Consider the following 23171-nt stretch of genomic DNA (forward strand, 5'->3'; position numbering starts at 1 on the left):
AGATAAATAAATAAATAAATAAAGATACTGATCAACAGAATTTTATCCCAGAGTTTCCACGGTTGTGAAATTGGCTGTTCTTAAAGCCAAGTTCAACTATATAGGTTAGCCATATAGATCATTTCAGTCTATATCTAGTTTGGCTACTATCTCTTGTGATATGTACAGTTGCAGCAAATTTAATATTCACGGTAATTAATTTCTGTTGTTCAAATATCCAAAAAGTCATTCCCACTGGTACAAGCCAGATGGAAAGAAAATGTCTGGAGGGAAATTACAAATTTGTCATTTCTAATTTTCAACTGACCCTTGAAAGTATTAATTGGCATGCTGGCACCGCTGAAAAAGTTGAACAAACTTCTTTCTCTTACTCTGCCTCACAACTGATCCAGATGAAGGCCAAAGCATATCAAAAAATAAATCCAGGAAATGTTCTAACCTAACTTTTAAGGCACGGAGGTCTCCCCAAGAAAATGTGCCTCCTGTGTTTAGAGGAAATCCATCCAGCTCCACCCTTCCACACTGAGGCAATCTTTGCAGGGAGAGGCAGATGTTGTCCAGTTCGGTATCCACATCAGAAACCAGAATGTTCTCTGTGCTGATGACACATTGACCTCCCTCAGTCACTCTCAGGGCATTGGTAAACACCTAAAAAGAAGGAAGAAAACATTCGAAGTCTTGTTCCATGAACTATCCCTGAAAACTGAGCTCATTAAATAAATAGAAAACTTCTGGTACCACCTTCACATGCATGTCAATTAATTTTTTAAGGATGTGGTAAAGGGGACAAGTTCATAGCTGAACCTTTTGGCTAAAAAATATTTTTTACGAAACATTTCCAATTCTAAGCATTGAGGTATACAAAGAAGCAAGGCAGATTCATAACCGTGAAAGTATCTACGTTTCATTTACCTCAGACCCCCTTATAGTGGAAACAGCAACCAAACTAGTTCCTATTGGTGCTAAATAAAGAAAATAGTAACATCCATCATCATGTCCACACCCACCATTGCTGGATACATATATACCTTCACCTAGACAACGAACAACAATTATATCAAATTCCCCTAGAGGAAAGAATCCATCCCTTTTTTTCACCCTAAAAATTCTTAAAGATTTGGGAAATTGTTTGGAGCTTCTAAGTATCAATTATAATGAGTATTTTACAGATGGAAGTAGAGCAGAAGACTGGAGATTGAAGATTCCACAAGATATATTTTATTCAAACATCAGACAAATAATGAAGCTATAAAGATAACTTTTGATGACCGAAAAACCCACTACTCAACCAACAATTCATTTGAAAGTAAAAAGCAAGTAAGAAGGGCTTGGGATATTTTACTGTACATTGGGACTTGGCAAGACGTGTTCTGTGGTCAAATAAGGCTTGAGAACAGTCATGTACAATATCTTCACCTTGGAGATTTCTAAGGCGTGTAAGTATATTCAGCTTTCTGAGGTCCTGCAGTAGAAACATTGGTGAACTTTGTTTAGCCTATCATTCTCCCAAATTCATATTACTACACAGAAGTAAAAGCAAGCAGATAGAGTTAGGGTACCAATCATGGGCTCTGAAGGTCCCCTTGCAAAAGGTCTGAGGTGAGTGCCTCACCCATGTGAGGATACAGCATTCTTGAAGGAAGAAGCCACACTCTTCAGACCAGCTGCCACTCCCAGAAAGGAGAATGTTCCTGAGGAAAAAGCTGGGCGGGGGTGGGGGGGGTAGGAGATAGGCAGAAGAAAGGGAAGTGAGCAAGGAGAAGTCACAGTCTCCAGTCAGAGCCCTGCTCTATCCTCCTGCCCACCAGGGCGCAGCTGCCCCAAAGCAGCCCCCCTGGGTCATGGGAATTTCGAGACCAACCACCCTGAGACACTTGCCTTCTAGTCTTCAATAAACTACCTCTACTAGCAAAGGAAAACATAAAACAAGACTTCTCTTCTCTCCCTACAATGACTCTCACCCCCATCCTTCCCACATGCCTTACTCCTACATTTTTACTGTTTGTAGGAGAAAGAAAGAATATTCCTATTAAAAGAGGAGCATTATTTCTGAAACAAGGTCCATATCTGCTAGCCTCATTGATTTCCAAGTTGCATCAATTAATACCTCGAGTTGCTAATGTTCCAAGGGATATACTCTGCTATACTCTGGGGTTTTAAAATATATATGCATTTTAAGGCAGCTTTCAAAAAATAAAAGCATAAGGCTAATTTGCCCCAGCTCATTTCATCACTAACTTTTCAGTCTCTGCCCAAACCTAGTACTTAGGTTTTGGGGCTTTCCTGTGAGCATCACATTAAGATCACCTCATGGTTATTACTCAACTCAGATATCTGTGGGCATTTCATGCCAGGAAACCACTCGCGTGTCTGGTTTCACTAGAGCTACTCATTTTTTAATTTTATTTTTAATGTTCTCAGTTCTCTAAGGTATGATTTCATTTGTCCCATACAGTATAGGAAAAAGAAGCCACTATGCCACGTTAGCCCTGAGTCCTCAGAACTATTCCAGCTACCTTCAGATGAGAGAGGTAACTGTTCACTTCACCATTTCTAGTTTTCTCGTTTTCTCCACAGATCATTTTTCTCTAGCAAGACGTTTGGGTTGCGTTGCATAAAACACTACTTCTCTCCATGATTGTTTTAGAAAAAGCTTTGGCTTCTTTAGATGCTGGGCTAGTTCAGGGCATGTATCTCATACACAGAAAAGAATGGTCTGAATAAGATCTAATCAAATTAACAGACATTCTAAACTGTTTCTTCCACAGGGAATGTGATCTGGTCCCTGACAGGGAAGGACTCAAAGAATATAGTTCAGATTCTCTTGTCTTTTGTGTGAGCCCTTTGGCGCATCTTCTGCCAAAAATGGCAAGTTCCAAGGTCTGAGGGGGCAGGCCAGCGATGTAAATGAGTGTGCTCAGCTGGGTGGGGCCTTTGGAGCCTGGAGAGCAGGCCCAGGCAGCTGCTGCTGGGGGTAAGTGAGTTCACTGTTCCTAGAGTTCCCAAATTTTCAAGAGAAGCCAGAAAGCCAGACTTGATATGAAACTTCCTGATGTGTAAATGTTGGCAACTCATTAATTAAAAGTATTGTTTGGCTCTATCAGAACAGTTCTGTGGGTTGGGTAAGCCCCTTGGTCCCTCAGACTGAGACCTCTGCCCTCCAACTTCGGGCAGATGTAGAGATGGGGAGGAGGGAGCTGGAAAGAGAGCCTCAGGGCTCCCAGTTGTCCTCCAGGTAGGTACCTGGAAGGTGACCTCTTTCCTTAGGGATGAGACATGTCTGGGTTCTCATGCCTCTGCTTGCTACCTTGTCTTTCCACTTCTGAGGGGAAAATTAGCCCAAGAATAGCCACACAAGTTAAGTCTAACCCTCTGACGGGGTTTGGAACAAACTTTCATTATGAAGTCCAGCCTCACAGATAAGATGCACAAGGTAACATCATCTTTGTAGTTCAGTTTTAATAAGAGACCCAACTGTTTGACCATTTATGTCAACACTGGGGCTGGGGTGGGAGAGGATAAAAGAACCCATCTTAAGTCATTTGAAAAATTAAGCGAGCATAGAGTTGGCCTGCAATGAGAGTAAATAAGTCCTTCCGGTTGCTAAGAGACCCATAACTTAATCCCTTTCCCCTGATCAGCATGTGAGACTTAGCGGAAAGAAAAGAGGTTTTGATAAAGCTTTGAAAATAATGCCAAATTCAGCAACTGGAAAATCTCACCTTTTAGACAGAAAGACCCTTGGGAGGTGAAAGACTCCCCTCCCCAAGCTTTTTTTCCTACACTGTAGCTGAAAAATTAAAAAGTTCTGGAAAATAGCCTAAAGAAAAGTTAGCATTTCCACTAAGTCTTCAAGTCTTTCTTTTCTTTCCTTAGGTCTTCCCGCCTCTTTATCTTTCACATCAAACATCGTACATACCTCAGGAACTTGATTGTCCACTGGAAGAATTGTAATGTTAAAGCAGATCCCATGCAAAGTGCCACCATGTTGGTTACTGATGGAAAAGGCAAACTGGACATGTCCCGGATGGAGGCCTATATCTCTCATGGGTGGCATGTAGGCCACTTTCATGTGGTTCACAGCATGCTGCAAAGCAAATCAAGATGGACACGTGGGTGCCCATCTGCAAGGATCAGAGACTTTCAGAGAGCTAGGTCTCCGAGACCCATCATGTTGACATCCAACACTGGAAATGCCAACATCATCACTTTGAAGAGTCCAAAAAGATCTATTTTATAAATCGCTTTTTCTAAAACCAGGAGGGAAAAGAACAAAGAAATTAAGTAAATATGTCAAGTGCTTGACACCAGCCAACTCTATAAAAGACAGGAGATGTGAATTTCAACCCAGCTCCACCACAAATTAGCTGTGTGATATTGGTCAAGTTACTTAAACTTGTGAGGCCTCTGTTTCCTTATCACTACAATAAATAAAATAATAAAATAATAGTACTAAGCACATGGGGTTTACATACTCATTTGCATCATCTAACTACAGTGAGATTAGGCAGAATTAGCCCTACGGACAGGGGTAGTTGCTGCCTAAGTATTCATCACCATTACTGTGACTCTCAGGGGAGTATTCAGAGAAGAGTCCACAGGAAGGGGGAGAAGGTTGGTGAAGAATTTGGGATGGTAGTAGGTATTGTAAGTTGAATGTGTTCCCCCAAAAAAGATATGTTGAGGTCCTAACCTCTAGTACCTCAAAATATGACCTTATTTGGGAATGGGGTTGTTGCAGCTGTAATCAGTTAAGATAAAGTGTAGTCACACTGAAGGATGAGCCCTTCATGAAATATAACTTGTGTCCTCATAAGAAGAGAGAGACATGTAGAGAGAAGACAGCCATAGGATGACAGAGGCAGAATGAAGTGATGATCCACAAGCCAAAGAAGGTCAAAGAGTCCAAAGAAGAGGCAAGGAAGGCTTCCCCTACAGGGTTTCAGAAAATTGCGACCCTGACAACACCTTTACTTCAGACTTCCAGCCTCCAGAACTTCGAGACAGTAAGTCTGTTATTTTAAGCCACTCAGTTTGTGGTACCTACGGCAGCCCTAGGAAACTAATACGGTAGGATCTAGACTACTTGAATGTGTTAGAATAAAACCGTAGGCACCAGGTCTGTAAATCAGAGCCCTGCTACTGGTAAAATGATGCAAAAAAGCTGTGCTGAATTATAACAAGATTTTGAAATCATATCCAACCCAATGAAGCATTGTCAAGTAGATGGCACATGCTAAATAAAAGTCTGCAAGCAGAAAGAACGTAGACATCAAGCATTTGATACTTTTGACGTATGTCAAAGGCCATCATTCTCAAGTGCAACACTAGGAGTGTCATCCCTTCTCTCAGAAGACACCTCCATCATGTTGGGTCAACATTTCAGCATAGCATCATACCTGAGTGAATGATCTCAGCCCCGGGGCTGCAGGATTTTTGGTCAGCTTTGGAATGCTATCGACCATAAACAATTTCCCAGCATCCAGATGTCTAAAGAGAGATACAGGAGAACACATCAGCTAATTTTCCAGGCAAGAAACATTAAGTCAAAGAGCCTGCAACCAAATTTTCTAAAGCTACAAATGCTCATTGCAAGAAGAAATCAAATGTTCCATCTTCATATTCTCTCTTGCGGGGGTGGGGGTGGGGGTGGGGGTGGTTCTAGCCTTCTGTCCAGAATCATCAATGCCATTCTTATGACTGCAGAAACTATGTACAGAATTTTCTATTTTGATTTCATGAAAGTGAATCATTCTTCTCATCCTAAAAAATGTTTTCTTGCTATCATGTACATGACACAAGCCTCAGGTATATTCATGCCACTTTTCTGATTGGGATTATAGAATATGACCATTTTGTGTCCTGCAATATCTGAAAATAGTGTTATAAAGATAAAATAAATTTTTTTTAAAAAGACAAAAATAACATTCTCTTTAGAAAAAAAGGAATGTTGTATGAAAAAAAAAGATTAAAGACTATTTTAAGCTTACCTAAGCTGAAGACACTATAAGTGGCAGGTCACTTACCAATTAATACAGCTTTTGAAGGGAGGTATGAAATAAGTTTGAGATTACAGTAAATGCGGAATTGAATACAAGTTCATGTCTGACCAACAGAGCAACTGAACCACAGTACTGTACATGGACACTTGCAACTCAGTCCTTGGACACAACCCTCAACAAATAGCCCAGGTGATGACTTCTCAAGAGATACCTGTGGCCGAAAGAGAAAAATGGAGGTGTCGTTATCGTGTAGAGAAGCTCCCTGTCATATTCTGTATCTATATAATGTAGATGTTTCTTAGTTATGTAGGCCACCTCAGTTTCCTTGACAACCAAATGCCGAGAAACTCCAGGAGCCTCTTTTGGAAGCTGGTCATCCACTGGAGTGATATGGATGGTCACCACCTGGAAAGAAATTACCTGTGCCATTAATTTGAAATACCAAAGGACACCAAAGAAAACACCCCACAATCACCCAGTCATGGTTAAGATGCTTTTCAAAAACTCCCATTTGTAATATACTTCCACTGAAATGATTCAGGAGCTATTAAGAACATGGGCCAAAAATGGAACATTCTTACCCACTTAATGTTATATTTTAAGAATAGAATTATCACAATTATAGTTAATGCAGCCATGAATGCTATAGAACAAGCACATAATACACAAAATATGTTCCTGATTTTATTTCTACTTCTCCCTTGCACCAACAACCTGTGCTTTCTCTCACTACCATCCTCCACTCAGTCATTGATCCTAGAAACCTTGTCATGACTTTTGGTTCCTTCCTCTCCACTGACACATAACACATCTCCAAATCCCAGAGTTTCTGCTTACCAAATTTCCTATGCCATGACCACACCCTGCCCCCACCCCAACTGTCATTCCCACTCTTACTGGTCTAGCTCCAGCTCTCATCGTTGTTTCCCTACATTATTGCAACAGCTTCCTGTAAGCCCTAACTCCAATACCTAATCTAGACTTTACATATCTCTAGTCTTCTCTTTAAAAAAAAAAAATGCAAGTCAAATCAGTTATTCCTCTCCCCAAAAAAACTAAAGAACCACTCAGGAGGGATTAAATTATTCAAGCTCCTCAGCATAGCACCCAAGACCTCCACGGTTTAGACACACTCTATTTTTCAACTTTATCTTGTATCACCTTTCAACATTAACCCAGGACGCTAGATGAGCACAAGATACCAGGCTGTAGTTATCAAGCAGGTCTCTATGCTCTGGATCATGCTGTTCCTTCAATCTGCAATGCTTTTCTCCTGCTTTCTCCAGCAACTTGAGGCTTTCTTACCCTGGAGGGTTCTTCTTAAAACTTTGCCCAATTTCTTGGGGTTCCTGCGTGGCTCAGTCAGTTAAGCGTTCAACTCTTAATTTTGGCTCAGATCATGGTCTCAGAGTCATGAGATTGAGTCCTGCATCAGGCTGCCCGCTCAATGGGGAGTCTGCTTGAGATTCTTTCCCTCTGCCCCTCCCCTACCCCCACATGTGCTTGCTCTCTCTAAAAGAAATAAATCAATCTTAAAAAAAAAAAAAAACTTTGCCCAATTTCTCAGTTGGAATTATTTTTGAATTTTGCTTATCCCTCAACAAACATTATTATTTTGTATTGCCTTGTATTAATTTTCAGTAGTTCACATGTCGGTCTCTCCTAGACTAAAATATCCACAAAGGGAGAATCATAGCCTAGTGCAAACCATGTGGAATTTGTCAGTGGACAGACAGTTAAAATGCAGAGTATACCACTCAGTAGTTATTAATCTTGAACAAGTCACTCGACCTTTTTGGGTGTCAGTTTTATTGGTTCGTTAAGTGTAACAACAACAATCTCACAGAGTTGCTTTGAGAATCAAATATCACCACGTAGATAAATATCTGGCACACAGTAGGTGCTCAATAAATATTATGTTCATTTCCATTGCTCCACAAAAACTGGTATCCTATTTTGTAGACAGGGAGATACTTCATCAGTGTTCGCTAACTCAGTCAAAATGGCCTATTTGTGATTTTTTTAATTCTTAAAATCATACTCACAGGTTTGGGATCATGTAAGAGGACAAGGCAACTTTGCCAAACAGCTTTTATCATCACATTTATTTTTTTTCCAATAATCCATAACTGTAGCGAGAAGGCAATTACTAACTCTTTCTCAAAATGGGACATTTGTTTGGCATCACGGATCTTTGCACAGCTTGATGCGTGAGAGTATTCTTACTCTGGTTCTAATTATTTTAATATTGTTACCAAAGCACAGATCAGCAATGCCAGTTTTGTCTACAATAATGGTGTTCACAATACTTAATTTGACAATGAAGAAAATTCCTTTGTAAATTGATGTACAAAGCAAAAACTAAAGCATGGTTAAGCTTTTTGATGATAAAGCCTGGGACATCAGCTCAGTCACCTACAAGCTAAGCTCCCTGAGGCAGATAATTTTACTCCTTTGGGGCTCAGTTTTTCTCTCTAGTAGCACAGTGAGTACCCAGTAGTAGGTGCTCAATTAATTAATTCCCTGTCTTCATCCTTCATTACTTTTACAAAAGCATACAACATATTTACTACTCCATTATGAAGCATTTCAATAATTAAAAACTAAAGCCAGTTATCAAAATAAAAGAACACAATGACAGTCATTTCTCCAGTCTCCTGGAGTCTGTGTCACAATTTTTTTTCCAATTACAGTTTTTTTGCTAATCTACAAAGTTCAGAAATTCTCTATGGGACCTCCCAGCCATAGTGTGCATCAGCGAGGCTCCACTTAATTGAAAAACTGGATTTAATATGGAAACAATAGTTATTGTGCCTTCAAAGAGACCATTTTCCATGCTAATTTATTCTCCAATGTGTTCTTTGTGTAAAAAGAATGTACAAGCATGCTTTTCTATACCCCTGTAGTAATTCTTGGTGGGCACATTTTTCAACATGCTTTATGATCACTTAAGTTGATGTATCTTTACATATTTATGCATGTTTAAACAATTATTGTACGTGTGTCTGTGGGTAAGAAAAGTCCTATTTTAACAAGCTCCATAGAGAAATAAAGAATTCTCATTGTACTGAAATTTGGTTGTAAAAAAGACATTATTGAACACCCATTCCCAGACAATGAAAACCTAATGCCCAATCACTGGGCTCTTGCTGCTGACTCTCCCTACATCCCTCCAGTCTACTTATGGCCACAGGCACCTGCAAACAGATTTAGAGAGAATCTGAATATAAAGTGATAAAGCAGTACACAAAATGACAAAGCTTGACCTTGACCCTCAGAATCAGACTTGATATATGATACTCCGACAGCTAGTATCTGACTTCCTTACAAGCCTGGGTTCTTGATCCTTTCTCTGTATCCACTTTGATTTTTGCCTGATTCTTTATCTTGCATCTTCTTTTTGAGATTATCCAGCGCTATTTCTCTGCCCCAGGAACTACTACCCAAGTTAGCTTTGCCCACCCCACTCTCCAGTCTGACTTCTGACAAATGCCCATGCCCTGGGTGCCTCTTCTCTCATCCAGTCACATCCAGTTGCCTCCTCCCACTTGACCCACAGGACTTTGTGGGATCTGCTTCCTTTCTTCCTCCATTTCTTAGTCCTCGTCCTGTTTCTCTCATCTATCTGTATTTTTCATTCTCCACTTCTTTTTTTTTTTTAAGTTTTTATTTTAAACACCCAGTGCTCATCATGACAAGTGCATGCCTTAATCCCCATCACCTATATCACCCATTTCCCCCCACCACCCCATTTTACTTCTAATATCACTTCCTCCTGGTTTAAGATCTCTTACAGCTTAAGCCCTATAAAGGCCTCTATGGAGAAGGATAAAGAAGGAAATATTTTTCAAAAACAAATTGAGCGGGTGAGGCTTTATTTGATGACAGTAATGACAACCAAGACAGAAAGAGAGAGGGGTTTCTTGCTGATGTGTAGACACACTGTTGGTTGGTGTGTCAGTCAACCTTTCTGACGAGCATTCAGTAGAGAAGGACAAGAGGAGGGAAAGGGCATCCCTGCTTATGTAACTTCTTTCCTGCTTTATGTGCATCGTGTCTCACCTGAGGACATCCTTGCTTTCTGTCTCTATGAAAGGCAGTTTTCCAACAGTGTGGCCTAAGCAATCTTGTGCCCTACTTTAATTTTTGGTGACTAGATTTTGCTGAATTTTTATCTGTAAGACATGACTAGATACTTGTCCAAATTGAAGATGCAATCATCAAGTAGACTAAATGATCATGCAAGTCCCTTAAAAATTAGAGTTTCAATGATGACATCGGGGGTTTACAACACAGAAACGCTTACCAACACACACACACACAATACTTGTTTTGTTGTTAGGCACACACTAATTCCTAGAAACTCTGAAGAATAAAGATTTACACTTATTCCTCCCTATGGCACTCCCTCCCCAGTTCCTACCAAATGTTTCAGTCTTCTTATTTTCTCTTACTTTCAAGAAAAATGGAAAGAACCAGAGTTCATTTTGGTACACACAAAAAAGCAGCTCTTGAGGCTCTACTTCGAGTCTTGAAACAAAGTCGGAAGATACAAGATAAATAATTTGTGATTCCTGCCATCAGTGAGCTCACAGTTGATCCAATAAAACAAATAATGGCCTCACATTTTAGTTATTTGATATCAGATCATATAAAAGGACAAGCTGAGCCAGCCTGGGAGAGTTATGGAATGGAGGGCATTGGGAAAGGATTCTTGGAGCAGGTGATGCTATAGCTGAGAGTAGGTCCATAATCTGGAGAAGGACCAAGCTAAAGCTGCCACTAGTCAGAAGTGGGGGAAAAAAATGGATGCCAGAGGAATGTTACCAAACACTCTGCCACTGTATTAATGCGTTTTAATTGTCCTCAGTTACAAGGATGTGGCTGATCTCCTCTATTCTTAAGAGATGTGAGGGATTCTGACGATAATTTAGCCCCCAAAAGATGAAGATTGGAACGAAAGCACTGGCAGTGCGGTGGAGAGCTAGAGACACATGAGAGAAATTTATCGATTTAGTAAGACCTGCTGACTGACCAGTTATACAGATATTCGATGGAGAAAAGGGCTGGGGAGGACTTCAGGGATTCTAGTTACAGTGGTTTTCTAAAAGTTTGGGGGAAATATTCCAAATGTCTCATGGATTGTGGACATGATGAATTTAAAATGCTGGTGAAGGCACGTGGGTGGCTCAGTCGGTTGGATGTCTGCCTTTGGCTCGGGTCATGATCCCAGAGTCCCAGGATTGAGTCCCGCATCAGGTTCCCTGCTCAGTGGGGAGTCTGCTTCTCCTTCTGCCCCTCACCTCTCTCTCTCACTCTCTCATAAGTGAATAAAAATAAAATCTTTAAAAATAAAATAAAATGCTGGTGAGACATATGTGTAATGATGTCAGGTATGGAGGTGGGTACATAAGACCGAGCTGGAGAATATTTAGGAATCAAAGAATAGGTGGTACATGAAGACACAGCAAATTTATAGATTCTGTCTCTGTCTCTTTCTCAACAAAGATTAAGAATACGAAAGCAAAGAAAAATATAATTATGACCTCTTCTTTCAAAATCTATCCATCATCTGGATATACAGAGTTTGATCTGACTTATTTGCCAAGATTTAGAAATAATTCTGCTTCAATAAAGTTTTCATTACCTTATTATAGAGAGATCTCACATCTCCATTTGATCTATAAATATGAGATAAATATAAATATATCTATACCTACGATGTATAAAATATGTAATAGCAGAAGAGGAAAAAGAAGTCCTGAGCTTTCTTTTTTTTTGCTTTTGTTTTTTATTGTTATGTTAATCACCATACATTACATCATTAGTTTTAGATGTAGTGTTCCATGATTCATTGTTTGTGCATAACACCCAGTGCTCCATGCAGAACGTGCCCTCTTTAATACCCATCACCAGGCTAACCCATCCTCCCATCCCCCTCCCCTCTAGAACCCTCAGTTTGTTTCTCAGAATCCACAGTCTCTCATGGTTTGTGTCCCCCTCCGATTTCCCCCCCTTCATTCTTCCCCTCCTGCTATCTTCTTCTTCTTTTTTTTTTTTAACATATATTGCATTATTTGTTTCAGAGGTACAGATCTGAGATTCAACAGTCTTGCACAATTCACAGCTCTGAGCTTTCAATTTTTTAAAAAAACACATAATCCACTAAAAGTGATATGGTATTCTAGTCAGAAACAGGTCAGTTTGAATAGATACAATAGAAGATTTAAAAATAAATCCTATTAGTAGATGCCATTTTAGATTATCAAGTCAACTAAGGTCTCAAGCAAAAATGCAATCTAGAAATGGCATATAATACACTGTTGAAAAGAGGGAGTTGTTATTTGTAAAGGAATTGATTTGTTATTCAATATGCAGATGAATTAAGAATTTTCTCATTCATTCTCTATTCCCTCCTAACAGGGATCACCTAGTTCCTTCAGTTTCTGGGCTCTCTGACATCATTCTTCCTGATCATCCCTTTTTGTTACCTTTGTCTTGGCAAGCAGATGAATAGCTCAATCACCTATGCAGTGGCTAATGTAAGTGACTGTGACATTTTGAGTAGCATTATATAACCAATAGGGACACATGCTTTAAGAAATCATTCTAGAGGGGCGCCTTGGTGGCCCTGTCTGATAAGCACCTGACTCTTGATTTCAGCTCAGGTCATGATCTCAGGGCCATGAGACTGACCCCTGCATCTGGGCTCCATGTTCGGCAGTGAATCTATTTCTTCCTCCTTCTCCCTCTGTCCCTACTCCCCTGTAAAATAAATAAATCTTTTTAAAACATCATTCTAGAGCTGGTTCTCAAGATCATAGCAAAAAGAACCGGGTATAGTAAGTAATCACTTATTTTCAGCTGTCTTTCCACCCCTACCACCAGCCATCCTCTCTTTACATGGAGTCTACCCTTTTACAGTTTATAGTTGTCCAGATCCTACACTAACTTCATTTTCTGTAATTTCTATATGAGAATGCCTCCTTAAACTTATTTCTGCATCCTGTATACTTAAATGATATACTTGAGTGGTGGTAAAACTAATAGTTCTTCAAAAGCAACAATAAATAATAGCTAATTTGTCTACTGAGTACTTATCATGTGCCAGAAAGTTCTCAGTACTTTATACATGATTATCTCACTTACCCTCACAATTGCTCTATAAGGAAGTTGTATTATTACCTATTTTACAGATGAGGAAACTGAGGCACAGGTCAAACAGTTAGTTAAGGTCAAGGACAGGAGAGAAACATGGGCAGTGTAACTTCAGAGACTATACTTCAACCACTACACATAAAATGCCAGTGTTTTCTCAAGTCTTATGAGGTCAGCATATTTTGGGAGCTGTTCTGTATAAAACGGCCCCATGGTTAAATGATCTTGAAAACCCTGCATTACACGGAGTTTTTACAAATACAATAATTTACAAAACTAATTAGGAAAGTAAATGGTAGAGAAGTCATGCTGCAAAGAAATTGAATTAATCTTGCTGAATCCATTGTTTCTCAAGCTTTAAACCTTAAAACCTGCTTTTACACAGTTTCTAATAACCCCTCCCGGAATGGATATCTGTGGACAAGACTTTGAGGGCAATATTCAGAGATGGCCTCTTACCTGTGGCACTGAGAGATTTGGAGGTTCATGGCTATCCCACAGGACAAATTCAAAAAAGTCTTCAAAGATCTCTCCACCAAAGTGACGATAATAAATGATGCCATTAAATAGATCCCTCTGAAGGAAGCCAGGGACAGGATAGCCTATCGGGTCCACATAACAGCACATACTTTTGTAACAATCTTCCAGATGTTGGGGTATAAAGATACTGGACTTATCTCCAAAGTATTCTCTGCCTAGTATGGTGTATGCACTCAAGGACTTTTCATTAAATACTTTTATCAAAGCTTATAAATAATAAGCAGAAAAATTAAAGTTGCTACACCTGTCTTAAAATAGGTAGAAAAATTAGCATTACAAAAAATATTTTTAAGAAACGGTCTTAACTAACACCAACTATTTGATCCCTATTTTGTTACTCCTGACTACTTTAAGAAGTAGTTATGAAATTATTCTAATAAAACATAAACAAATGTTTTTCATGAAATTACTTTACCAATAATTTAGAATAGGCCAAACACTTCTCTTCAAACTTATTTGTTCTATCATCTTGCTTGGCAGATGTAATTTTTCATAATGTAATACCTAGAGGCTCAGCTCTCCAGATGCACAGACTTGAATAGATCAATTTAACTTTTCCAGGTATCAGGTTTCCCATCCATAAAATGGGAATGATAATGGTATCTTACCTCATCAACTTGATGTCCACCCTTGTACAAATTCTGACACCAACAATCTTAACTGTTCAGAACTTACCTATCAGCCCTGGCCCTGGCTTCTTCATGATCTCTCCAGCCTGAGGAGGTTTTGTGATATTAAAGAAGATGTAGTCATCACTGGAGTCCATGTCTGATGCTCTCAGCATGGAACCCTGGATCAGTATGGTCTGCCCCTCCTCCAGTTCAATCACAATGTTGCTTATGAGGAATGGGGGACTGTCATCTTTGGGCAAGATGTTGATGGGAAACTTATGGCGGATGCTGTGATGGCCATCAAATATCCTGAAGATCACGAAGTCTTTGGTGGAGTCACTGTCGTCATGATGATAGCGAACAACTCCAGCCTGAAGGTCAGCCACAGTGAAGAGAAATCCTTTCCCGCCTGATGGAGAGAACAGAGATGGAGCTGACTGAATGACGGGTGCCGAGGGAACAGCCGTAGTGAAAGCAGCCCTAGAGGAGAAGGTATTGAGGAAAGTGGACCAGCCAATACTTGCCTCACTTAAACAAACAGTCTTGTTTAGTCAGCTCTGGGCCTCCACAGATCTGGTTTTGAATACTGGCTGTAACATTAATTAGCTGTGAGACTTGGGCAAAGTACTTAATTCGTTTGAGACTCGTCTATAAAATGGATAATAACACCTACCTCATATTCCCTAGTAAGGATGAGAGAACTTAAAGAACAGTAAGCCTACAAAATATGTTGATTTTTATTAAATTCATTGTTATCATCCTACATGGCAGCACTTCTTAGAGGGGCGGTCTTAAACCAAGAGCATCAGTACCATCTGGGAAGTCGTTAGAAATGCAAGTTCTGGAGGTAAGCCCCAGCAATCTGTGTCTTACTAAACCTCCAGGAGAGTCCTCTTGACACATGCTAAAGTTTTTTGTTTTGTTTTGTTTTTTTTTAATTTTATTATGTTATGTTAGTCACCATACATTACATCATTAGTTTTTGATGTAGTGATCCACGATCCATTGTTTTCGTATAACACCCAGTGCTCCATGCAGTACGTGCCCTCCTTAATACCCATCACCGGGCTAACCAATCCCCCCTCCCCCCTCCCCTCTAAAACCCTGTTTGTTTCTCAGAGTCCATAGTCTCTCATGGTTCATCTCTCCTTCCAATTCCCCCCCCCCGCCATCTTTCCCTTCCTTCTCCTAATGTCCTCCATGTTATTCCTTATGTTCCACAAATAAGTGAAATCATATGATAATTGACTTTCTCTGCTTGACTTATTTCACTTAGCATAATCTCCTCCAGTCCCATCCATGTTGATGGAAAAGTTGGGTATTCATCTTTTCTGATGGCTGAGTAATATGCCATTGTATATATGGACCACATCTTCTTTATCCATTCATCTGTTGAAGGGCATCTCGGCTCTTTCCACAGTTTGGCTATTGCGGACATTGCTGCCATGAACATTGGGGTGCGTATGGCCCTTCTTTTCACTACATCTGTGTCTTTGGGGTAAATACCCAGGAGTGCGATTCCTGGGTCATAGGGTAGCTCTATTTTTAAATTTTTGAGGAACCTCCACACTGTTTTCCAAAGTGGCTGTACCAGCTTGCATTCCCACCAACAGTGTAAGAGGGTTCCCCTTTCTCCACAACCTCTCCAACATTTGTTGTTTCTTTCCCTGTCCATTTTTGCTATTCTAACTGGTGTAAGGTGGTATCTCAGTGTGGTTTTGATTTGGATTTCCCTGATGGCTAATGATGATGAACATTTTTTCATGTGTCTGTTAGCCATTTGTATGTCTTCTTCAGAGAAGTGTCTTTTCATATCTTCTGCCCACTTTTTGACTTGATTATTTGTTTTTTAGATGTTGAGTTTGAGAAGTTCTTTATAGATCTTGGATACCAGCCCTTTATCTGTAGTGTCATTTGCAAATATCTTCTCCCATTCTGTGGGTTGCCTCTTTGTTTTGTTGACTGTTTCCTTTGCTGTGCAGAAGCTTTTTATCTTGATGAAGTCCCAAAAGTTCATTTTTGCTTTTGTTTCACTAGCTTTTGGAGATGTATCTTGAAAGAAGTTGCTGTGGCCGATGTCAAAGAGGTTACTGCCTATGTTCTCCTCCAGGATTTGGATGGATTCCTGTCTCACATTGAGGTCTTTCATCCACTTGGAGTTTATCTTTGTGAATGGTGTTAGAGAATGGTCGAGTTTCATTCTTCTGCATGTGGCTGTCCAATTTTCCCAGCATCATTTATTGAAGAGACTGTCTTTTTTCCATTGCATGTTTTTTCCTGCTTTGTCAAAGATTATTTGACCGTAGAGTTGAGGGTCCATATCTGGGTTCTCTATTCTGTTCCATTGGTCTGTATGACACATGCTAAAGTTTGAGAATCACTGGCTTATTGCCCAAGAGCTAGAGCTCTAATATCTAATGGCCTGGGTTCAAAGCCCAGTTCAGCCATTTTCTAGGTACATGACCTTAGACAAGTCAACTTCTCTAAATCTCAGGTTCCCCATTTGTAAAGTGGGAATAATAATACTACTTCATTTCATAAAGCTGATACAAGATAAAGTATGTAGAATGCTTTGTATAGTATCTGGCACAAAGAAAATACTTAATAAATATTAGTACTATTATCTACCTCCTCTGAGCCACATCATCATGCGCTACCACTCTACTCTTCATTTCTACAGTATTAGTAAACATTGCTTCACTCTGCAGAAGTGATTACAATTCTTGGTGGCAAGTGCCCCAGCAGTCTCCCTACGCTGTATGGTTGTTTTAAAAACCTTCTTGGAATAAGCGATTAAACACTTGTATAATAGACATTACAGGTTTACTTGCCCAGTAGCCACTTCCTGCTTCTTCACCAGTACCAGATCCTAGTTTTATTTGGAATGGCAATATGACCATTAAAAAATACTCAGGTTCCCAAACTCCACTGCATCTAGGGGGTAGTATGTGCTTGGTAGATTTAAGTGGAACCCACTGTATCAGGTTCCTGCAAAAAGTTGTTAGAGAGAGCAAATTAATTAACATAACTTTTTTCATTTCCCTTCTCTTCCTTCCTGGAATGCAGACCCAAAGTTTGGAGGTGTAGGCACCATCTTGTGACCACTGTCAGAGCAGAAAGAGCTCCTGGCATCATGGATCTGGAATGCTTACCTCTGGGCAACTTGTCACATGAGGAAAATAACTCTTGAATTTTTTTAATCACTGTAGCTGGGTTTCCCTTACATGCACCTGAACATCTACCCTAATTGATATACCCAGGCTTAAGCTGATCTCCTACTCCTCTGGGATTAGGCAAGAGAATTTATCATTCCATTTTTGATTTCAGAATTCCTAATCACAAATGATAATAAATAAGAGCTCCCTTTCTGCTTTATAGTTAGGAATACCAAGAGGATAACTGAATTAAATCCTCTGAGCTCATTATAAGGAATGGACTATATTATTATACAATATGAATATTATTTTATTAAGGCTATTACCTTGTTAACTACTATCCTTATAATCATAATTAACATAATAACATAATGCTACTAACATAATAACATAATGATTACCAAATATTAAAAAAAACTAAGTTTTTCTGTTTTTCAATACATTTTTCTGAATCAGAGAAATGAGAAGGAAATATTTTGTCTTCCAACTGGGACAAGATCATCAGTTGAAGAGTATATTTAGAAGGAGTACTACATGGCATCTGAGATTTAAATAATGAGCCAAGTACAAGATGTTACTCATAAATGGTCATCCAGGGGCACCTGGGTGGCTCAGTCAATTAAGTGTCCAATTTAATTGACTGAGCTCCACATCAGGCTACTTGCTAGGCATGGAGCCTGCTTAAGATTCTCTCTCTCTCCCTCTTCCTTGCCCCTCCCCCTTCAATAAATAAATAGGTAAGTAAATGAATGGTCATCCATTGATGTGAGCACCCTAACACAAAAGCTAATGGTTTCAAGATCTCCAGATTTTCTGGATATGACAATTTATTTAGAAATGAGGTCTAAGACAGAAGATTTATTTGAACAAGTCATAGCTGAAAACTTCCCTAATCTGCAGAAGGAAACAGACATCCAAATCCAAGAGGTACATCAAAATCAACAAAAGCCAGCCAACACCAAGACATATCGTAGTAAAATTTGCAAAACAGAGAGATGAGGAAAGAATTCTGGAAGTAGCAAGGGAAAAAAATTCCCAACCTACAAGGGACGACAAATCAGGTTCACAGCAGATCTCTCCACAGAAATCTGGCAGGCCAGAAGAAAGTGGCATGATAATATTCAACACGCTAAATGGGAAAAATATGCAGCAAAGAACACTTTATCCAGCAAGGCTGTCATTGAGAATAGAAGGAGAGATAAAGAGTTTCTGAGACAAACAAAAACTGAAGGAGTTCATGACCACTAAACCAGCCCTGCAAGAAATACTAAAGGGGACTCTCTGAGTAGGAAAGAAAGACCAAAAGCAACAAAGACTAGAAAGGAATAGAGAACATCTCCAGAAACACCAACTGTACAGGTAATACAATGGATTTGTAATACAATACAAATATGAATAAATTCATATCTATCAATAATCACTCTGAATATAAATGTACTAAATGCTCCAATAAAAAGACATAGGATATCAGAATGGATTAAAAAAATAAAAGAAGATCCACAAATGCTGCCTAAAAGAGACTCATGTTACTTATTTATTTTATGTATTTATTTTTTAAGATTTTTATTTATTTATTAGACAGAGAGACACAGCGAGAGAGGGAACACAAGCAGGGGGAGTGGGAGAGGGAGAAGCAGGTTTCCCGCTGAGCAGGGAGCCCAATGCGCGGGGCTCGATCCCAGGACCCTGGGATCATGACCTGAGCCAAAGGCAGACACAACAACTGAGCCACTCGGGTGCCCCGAGACTCATTTTAGACCTAAAGACACCTGCAGATTGAAAGTGAGAGCTTGGAGAACCATCTATCATGCTAATGGATGTCAAAAGAAAGCCAGAGTAGCCATACTTACAACAGACAAACTAGATTTTAAACCAAAGACTGTAAACAGAGATGAAGAAGGGCACTATACCATAAGTACGGGCTCTATCCAACAAGAAGATCTAACAATTGTTCCAAAAAATAGAAATGGAAGGAAAACTTCCAAACTCCTTCTACAAGGCTAGCATTACCTTGATTCCAAACCAGACAAAGATCCCACTGATAAAGAGAATTCCAGGCCAATAGCCCTAATAAAAATGGATGTAAAAATTCGCAACAAGATACTAGCAAATCGAATCCAACAGTACATCAAAAGAATCATTCACCATGATTAAGTGGGATTTATTCCTGGGCTGCAAGCGTGGTTCAACATTTGCAAATCCATCAATGTGATACACCACATTAATAAAAGAAAGGATAAGAACCATATGATGCCCTCAATAGATGTAGAAAAAGCACTTGACAAAAACAGCATCCATTCTTGATAAAAATCCTCAACAAAGTAGGGATAGAGGGAACATATCTCAACATAATAAAGATCATATATGAAAAACTCACAGCTAATATCATCCCCAATAAGGAAAAACTGAGAGTTTCTCCTCTACCATCAGGAACAAGACAAGGATGTCCACTCTCACCACTGTCATTTAACACTGTACTGGAAGTCCTAGCCTCAGCAATCAGACAACAAAAAGAAATAAAATGCACCCAAATTGGCAAGGAAGAAGTCAAACATTTGCAGATGACATGATACTCTATGTAGAAAACCTGGAAGTTTCCACCAAAAAAATTGCTAGAACTGATAGATGAATTCAACAAAGTTACAGGATACAAAATCAATGTACAGAAGTCTGTTGCATTTCTATATACCAATAATGAAGTAGCAGAAAGAGAAATTAAGGAATCAATCCCATTTAAAATTGCAACAAAAAACATAAGATGCCTAGGAATAAACCTAATGAAAGAGATAAAAGACCTGTACTCTGAAAACTATAGAACACTGATGAAAGAAACTAAAGATAACACAAAGAAATGGAAAAACATTCCACGCTCATGGATTGGAAGAACAAATGTTGTTAAAATGTCTATGCTACCCAGAGCAATCAACATATTTAATGCAATCCCCAACAAAATACCACCAGCATTTTTCACAGAGCTAGAACAAACAATCCTCAAAATTTGTATGGAATCATAAAAGACCCCTAGTAGCCAGAGGAATGTTGAAAAAGAAAAGCAAAGCTGGTGGCATCACAATTCCGGACTTCCAGCTCTATTACAAAGCTGTCATCATCAAGACAGCATGGTACTGGCACAAAAAGACACATAGATCAATGGAACAGAATAGAGAGCCCAGAAATGGACCCTCAACTCTATGGTCAACTAATATTCAAAAAAGCAGGAAAGAATGTCCATAGCAAGAAAGAATCTCCAACAAAGCAGGAAAGAATGTCCAATGTCAAGAAAGCAGGAAAGAATGTCCAAAGAAAAGACAGTCTCTTCAACAAATGGTGTTGGGAAAACTGGACAGCAACATGCAAAAGAATGAAACTGGACCACTTTCTTACACCATACACCAAAATGAATTCAAACTGGATGAGGGGCACCTGGGTGGCTCAGTCTTTGGGCATCTGCCTTTGGCTCAGGTCAGGGTCTCGGGGTCCTGGGATCGAGCCCAGCACAGGCTCCCTGCTCGGCGGAAGGCCTGCTTCTCCCTCTCCCACTCCCCCTGCTTGTGTTCTCTCTTTCACTGTCTGTCAAATAAAGAAAAATCGTTAAAAATAAATAAATAAACAAAATGGATGAAATACCTAAATGACACCATCAATCAAAATCCTAGAGAACATAGGCAGCAACCTCTTCGACCATGGCCACAGCACGTCTTACCAAATATGTCACCACAGGCAAGGGAAACAAAGGCAAAAATGAACCATTGGGACTTCATCAAGATAAAAAGCTTCTGCACAGTGAAGGAAATAATCAACAAAACTAAAAGGCAACCTACGGAATGGGAAAAGATATCCAAATGACATATCAAATAAGGGATTAGTATCCAATATCTATAAAGAACTTAGCAAACTTAGCAAGAAACCAATAATCCACTTAAGAAATGGGCAGAAGACATGAATAGACATTTTTCCAAAGAAGACATACAAATGGCCAACTGACACATGAAAAGATACTCAACATCACTCATCACCAGGGAAATACAAATCAAAACTCCAATGAGATACCACCTCACATCTGTCAGCATTGTTAAAATTAACAACACAGGAAACAGCAGATGTTGGCAAGGATGCAGAGAAAGGGGGACCCTCTTACACTGTTGGTGGGAATGCAAAAACTAGTGCAGCCAATTTGGAAAACAGTATGGAGTTTCCTCAGAAAGTTAAAAATAGAACTACCCCATAATCCAGCAATTGCACTACTTGGTATTTACCCAGTGGATACAAAAATACTGAAAAGGTATATGCACCCCACTGTTTATAGCAGCATTATCAACAATAGCCAAATTATGGAAAGAGCCCTAATGTCCATCGACTGATGAATGGATAAAGAAGTTGTGGTATATACATATATATAATGCAATAATACTCGGCCATCAAAAAGGATGAGATCTTGCCATTTGCAAGGACATGGACAGAACTAGAGTGTTTTATGCTAAGCAAAATAAGTCAGTCAGAGAAAGACATATTCCATCTGATTTCACTGATATGTGGAATTTAAGAAATAAAACAGATGAACCTAGGTGGAGGGGAAAAAAGGAGAGAGGGAAGCAAACAATAAGAGTCTCTTAACTATAGAGAACAAACAGGATTAACGGAGGGAGGTGGGTGGGGGATGGGCTAAATGGTGATGGGTATTAAGGAAGACACTTGTGATCAGCACTGGGTGTTATATGTAAGTGATGAATCATTAAATTCTACTTCTGAAACCAGTATTACATTATATGTTAACCAACTAGAATTTAAATAAAAACTTGAAAAAAAAAAAAAAGAAATGAGGCCTAAGAGATGCTATGTACATCCTGCCAAATATGATCTGCCTTTGGAGAAAATACTTCTCAGGTTCTCTTCTAGGTCAGAGAGACTGATCTTTCACCTCTTAGTGTAAGCCGTCCATGCTGCAGGCCGCCCACGGTGACCAGCTGGACAGCATGGATGTCATCATTGTCGACAATCTGAAACTGTTCCCAAGTGATGGCCCGAGACTGCCCCTCTAGAAGACTCAGACCTACAAGAGAAAACAGAAAAGTGTTCTAGAAAGTTCTATGACATGCCAACATGCCTACTTTAAGACAAGATTAATGAATTTTCACTCACGATACTAGCTGAAAATTGTATCTTTGGAAGCTTTTCAAAAAATTTGAATTTAGCTTTTATTTTAGTAATATTTCTTTTTTTAAGATTTATTCATTTAGTTGAGAGAGAGTGCAGAGGGGAGGGGCAGAGGGAGAAGGAGTGGGAAACTCAAGCAGACTCCATGCTCAGCGTAGAGCCCAATGCGGGGCTTGATCTTATGACCCTGAGAACATGACCTGAGCTGAAACCAAGAGTCAGACGCTTAACCAACTGAGCTGCCCAGGCACCCCATATTTTCAGTAATATTTCTACCTTTTTTAAGATTTTATTTATTTGACAGAGAGAGAGAGGGAGAGAGAGAACACAAGCAAGGGGAGCGGGAGAGGGAGAAACAGGCTCCCCACTGAGCAGGGAGCCCCGACTCGGGGCTCGATCCCAGGACCCTGGGACCATGACCCAAGTCAAAGGCAGATACCTAACTGACTGAGCCACTGAGACGCCCTGTAATATTTCTACTTTTAATACTATTAACCCCAATCTGACAACTGGTTCCTTATATATCTATTGGAGGCATGGTGGTGCCAGAA

At 39.6% G+C, this 23171-nt stretch overlaps 1 protein-coding gene across 1 annotated transcript in view; it reads right to left on the reverse strand.

Moving 5' to 3' along the window:
* Positions 1-23171, reverse strand: part of FREM1 (FRAS1 related extracellular matrix 1) — a 290889-nt gene that overhangs the window by 106459 nt on the left and 161259 nt on the right. The window contains exons 16-22 of the mRNA XM_064579475.1: positions 22385-22516; positions 14376-14720; positions 13620-13762; positions 6214-6407; positions 5400-5490; positions 3920-4087; positions 440-648 (exon numbers count right to left, since the gene is read on the reverse strand). Coding sequence (XP_064435545.1) covers positions 440-648; positions 3920-4087; positions 5400-5490; positions 6214-6407; positions 13620-13762; positions 14376-14720; positions 22385-22516 — 1282 coding nt within the window. The remainder of the gene's footprint in view (positions 1-439; positions 649-3919; positions 4088-5399; positions 5491-6213; positions 6408-13619; positions 13763-14375; positions 14721-22384; positions 22517-23171) is intronic.

The sequence above is a fragment of the Mirounga angustirostris genome, unplaced genomic scaffold, assembly GCF_029215605.1.
Source record: "Mirounga angustirostris isolate CCGP_5_RB_7025 unplaced genomic scaffold, mMirAng1.0.hap1 SCAF_15, whole genome shotgun sequence".
Taxonomy (NCBI): Eukaryota; Metazoa; Chordata; class Mammalia; order Carnivora; family Phocidae; genus Mirounga; species Mirounga angustirostris.